We start from the raw sequence: 4,525 nt of genomic DNA, 5'->3' as shown, positions 1-4,525 counted from the left end.
ATGTAGATTTCAGTGAGGTATTTAACACGAAGGCATACCTGGCAACGTAGGAATTGTCATTAAATACAGTGCATTTTATCATAGGGCTTGACAAAACTGTTTTCAGCCATAATATAAGATACTAAACAAATAAGAGTTAAAATCTACTATGGTGGGTGATAGAAAATCATAATTGAACTATTCTAAAATAGTTGAGATATGTTGAATTTACCGTTCTATCATAAACGAGTCCACAAATACACAGAATATGTGCGTATTAATGCTCGCGCGCACCGACGAAACGCAGGCACACCATGGTGCACTAGCACTTGCAAATGTGTCTAAATATTGACTGTGTAACATGATATTTTAACCTAAAGCGACGATGAAAACAATACAACGATGTTTACATATGTCTACCGATTCCAGGCTAAATATTTTTTTTTAATAAGGGTGTGTTGTAACCTTCGCTCAGCTCTTGATTTGTGTTCAACAACCAGTAGGCCTAAAATAACATATAACCAAGCTATTTATAGCAATTTTATATATTGATTCGCGCAGCATTTACATTCGATCTTGCAACCTGACATAGAAGGATATGTTCTAAATATATAGCTTAATTTTACAAAAAGTGTGTCCATGTGTGTGTTTGTTATGTAAATATTAGTTAGGAAGTAAATACATATATCCGAGGTAAATCTTTACGCTATTTTCTGAAACACAATACTAGTAATGTCAAGTAATATACTTATGTTTTAAAGTATCAGTATGCGTTATATTGGTCCGATAATTTATATCGATTGTCTTTAAACAAGTTAAGCTCAGTGTATCGGAAGTGGAGAAATAAGATGGTGTGATAGCGTAAATTATTTTCATTGTACTATACTTATCGATAAAATTTGCAAACAAACCTATTCGTTGGTATTGCGGTAATAAAATGTAATAGCTATTGCGACTTTATTCATTCCATTGTGATACTGATTTATGTAAATGAACTATCATAGCTGATGTTTACTTCAACAGTGTATTACGTCCGAAGGTGTAGGCGACTGGTAAAGAACTAAGAAAAGCAGATCACTTAGTTATATCACTAGAATGGCGAGTAAAATGAAGAGCAAGTTGACGGAGGCAGAAATGGATGTTTTGGAGATTATGATCGGGTCCGGTCCGAAGACATTCACGTTGCTGTACAGCATCACGCGCGACGGCTGTAACGCGACGACGTTCCACCAGAAGTGTGACAACCAGGGTGCCACCCTTACTGTCCTGTACAACCCGCAGGGGTCCGTCTACGGCGGATACGCCGGCTTTAACTGGCCAGGTCCTGGAGTGTGGGCAAATGATTCGAAGTCGTTTTTGTTCCAACTGAAGTTTTCCGGAAAGAAAAAGGAAAGGCGGTTCAATAACAAAAATTTTACTTATTCCTATTATGGCAGTAATAATCACGGACCATACTTTGGTAATGGAGACTTAATTACATTCAGCGGAACGATAAATCCATCGAAAGGCGTATTCGTTCTGAACGGCAGTTCGGCCTCTGCCACGTACGACATCCACGGATTGCAAGCAGATGATATCACGAATGGGAACCTGAATGTCACGGAACTAGAAGTATACAAAGTCACAGGTAAATATATGGTTATTGAATTATATGTGATTTAAATTCGTTAAAGCTTACGAAACATTCGTGAATGCTCTAATTTGCTTGACGCACACCCTTTGATTAAGACTACGAATTGTAACGCTAATTTGTAGATGGTGCCAGGCGAATTGTTCTTACAAAACCGTGGCGACGTACACCTGACTGGAATGAAAAGGTATCTCTTAATAGAATAAAAAAAGTATTCGTTTTGAGAAGAAGTAGCAAATATCACTTTTTTCCCAATAAGATCTATACAATACATATGTTCACCTTCCACATTGCCGCATGACAAGTATAACTGTTGCAATATTAGAATACATGAATGTAAACGTGATATCAAAACAAATATTTCAGTTTCTCTGTGAACTAACCAAGGAAATGGAGAACATGTCACCGGTGATTGAGACACTGAACGCTTACCGCATCCTGCTGCTTGGCCCTGTGGGTTCCGGAAAGTCAAGTTTCTGCAACACCTTGACTTCCGTCTTCCGTGGAAGGATCACGCAGAGGGCCATATGTGGATCGGGAAATCGCAGCACAACCACACTGGTGATTGACATAAACTTTACAAAACTATCATTGACGCTGATCCACTAAGTGCTTAGCCAGTATTAATTTGCTTATTAAAGTGTATTGCTGCATGCGAGACATAAGAATGAGATGAATTAAAGAATGTGTTAAACATAATAAAAATAGCATGGAAAAGAACGGTTAGAATATCAGCAAGGTTTTATGAAATAGCTTCTATCCAATAGAGCTTAATTTACCACTTCTATGATTTAGGCTGCATTCATTTGGTAAGTTAAAATCATGTACGTTCACGTTTTAAAAATATGTTTCAGTACCAGCCGTATAATATAAGGACAAGACAAGGCTCAGACCTTAAAATGTTAATTTGCGACACTCGAGGATTAGAAGAACACCCCGGCATTGGCCCGATTGACGTCAACTTCCTGGTGGACGGGCATGTACCAGACATGTACGAGGTAGTACTGCTATCGACGCTTAATTACATTATATGATTAGTAGGCATCTATTATTTTTCTTATTCAATTTTAAGTTTGTCGATATAAGTTTGATTCTTGATCATAGTTTAATTGGGGTATGTAGTATTCCACATATCTACAGTGATATCAGTTTCCATGTTGGATAAATTTCGACATATGATTCGGTCCAGTTAACGTTATGACCGATGTAAACATATATTATTTTCAATCCTGAGTATTTCTAGGCAGCAAATCGTGAAAAACTTTACATTTCAAATACAAGAGAAATCAAACCTCTCTGTATCCCAATCAGTGATTATACTTTGTCCCTTTTAACTTAACTTTTAATGTTTTCATCTATTTTTCAGTTTAATCCTGAAATACCTATTGACTTATCAGTGCCAGAGTTCCAGCTTAAGCCATCCCTGTCCCAGAAAGTACACTGTGTTGCATTCACTTTAGACGCCGCCTCCCTGGACGACATTCCCAGCAATGTCATGACAAAGATCATTGACATAGCGAATATTTGCAAAAGAAAACGTAAACATTATCACTAATTTCTTATCGTTAATATTTCATTGTGATGTCAAACACATGACTCTAATAGCAGTTAAAGCAAACAATCAATGATTTACGTTTCTATGTCAGTTTGTTATATAGCTACGAAACAAATGATATGTAGATAGGCAAATTTAGTTAGTTTTGTCGCGCACAGGAACAGTAATCATTCAGTTTAGTAAACGTTCTGCTAAACAGGAGCTATCCAGTTCATAAATGGGAAACACGTATTTTTTCATTTATCAAATGTTAAATTACAACAAGCAACTCTACTTATTTAATCTAAGAGATATGATTAGTTGGAATTTATATTTTTTCTTTGCAGAAATACCACAAGCTATTCTCCTCACTAAGATTGACACAATTGATGAAACTGTGGACGGAAGTGTGAAACAAACCTTCGATAGCTGGAAAATTCACGAGCATGTAAAAAAAGCATCCAAACTTCTCGGACTTACGGAGAACCTCGTACTTCCGGTAAAGAACTACAGCTCGGAGTCGATGGTTGACGATGACGTTAACATTCTTGCTCTTCTCGCTCTCCGACAGATAGTGTACTTTGTCGAGGATCACCTGGAAAACGTCCATATGACCGAGAGCATATCGGTTAGGCGCATGCAGACGGCAAACTCCGATTCAGGAAATCGCACTGACTCAGGCGGTTTGGATTCGGCGTCCGAAACCATATAAAGCTGTAATGTAACAGGAATAAACTAAAAGGATTATGAGAAACACTTAATAATTAATTACCTTTTTATTATTGTTGATATGCTGTGTTTTATTATGAGATTTAAACATTTAAAATATATTCAATGTCAGACAATAGCGTGTGACAGATTTAATATTCCATTTATATGAATATATATCAGAATATTATAATAAGTAGCATAAACGTTTTCTACGCTGTCATTATGTGTGACTGTTTGATTTGTATAGGCCTTGCTGTTCTAGTAATTCAGAGGAAGTAAGTGATACAATATTTACTACACCCAAAATGTATATCTTGAGTGATGACGATATAGTATATCGCTGGAGCTATAGTCTCCTTAATCAGTGGCGGTCACAATAGCCATGAGGCACGACACCGCGAGCACATGCATCTGTATCTAACTAGCGTCACAAATTTTAAAAAAAAACAGTCGTTACATTCGTCGATTAGTTCGGGGGATAGACATAGAAAAGGGTGTGTGTGCGTGCGTGCGTGCGTGCGTGCGTGTGTGCGTGCGTGCGTGCGCGCGCGCGCGTGTTTGTGTGTGTGTGTGTGCGTGCGTGCGTGCGTGCGTGCGTGCGTGCGTGCGTGTTTGCGTGTGTGTGTGTGAACACACCCCGAGAACTTAAGCTAATTTCATCAGCCAGCTGC

At 37.9% G+C, this 4,525-nt stretch overlaps 1 protein-coding gene across 1 annotated transcript; it reads left to right on the top strand.

Moving 5' to 3' along the window:
* Positions 1-542: 542 nt before the first annotated feature.
* LOC128222996 (interferon-induced protein 44-like) lies at positions 543-4,305 on the top strand. The gene is made up of 7 exons (XM_052932221.1): positions 543-672; positions 1,003-1,606; positions 1,735-1,796; positions 1,976-2,170; positions 2,464-2,607; positions 2,976-3,147; positions 3,491-4,305. The coding sequence occupies exons 2-7, from the start codon at positions 1,075-1,077 to the stop codon at positions 3,853-3,855; spliced, it is 1,470 nt and encodes a 489-aa protein (XP_052788181.1). The 5' UTR covers positions 543-672; positions 1,003-1,074; the 3' UTR covers positions 3,856-4,305.
* Positions 4,306-4,525: the final 220 nt, after the last annotated feature.

The sequence above is a fragment of the Mya arenaria genome, chromosome 17 (genome assembly GCF_026914265.1).
Source record: "Mya arenaria isolate MELC-2E11 chromosome 17, ASM2691426v1".
NCBI classification, from domain to species: Eukaryota; Metazoa; Mollusca; class Bivalvia; order Myida; family Myidae; genus Mya; species Mya arenaria.
The sequence above is the reverse complement of the archived record's forward strand: the minus strand, read 5'-3'. Positions and strand labels throughout refer to the sequence as shown.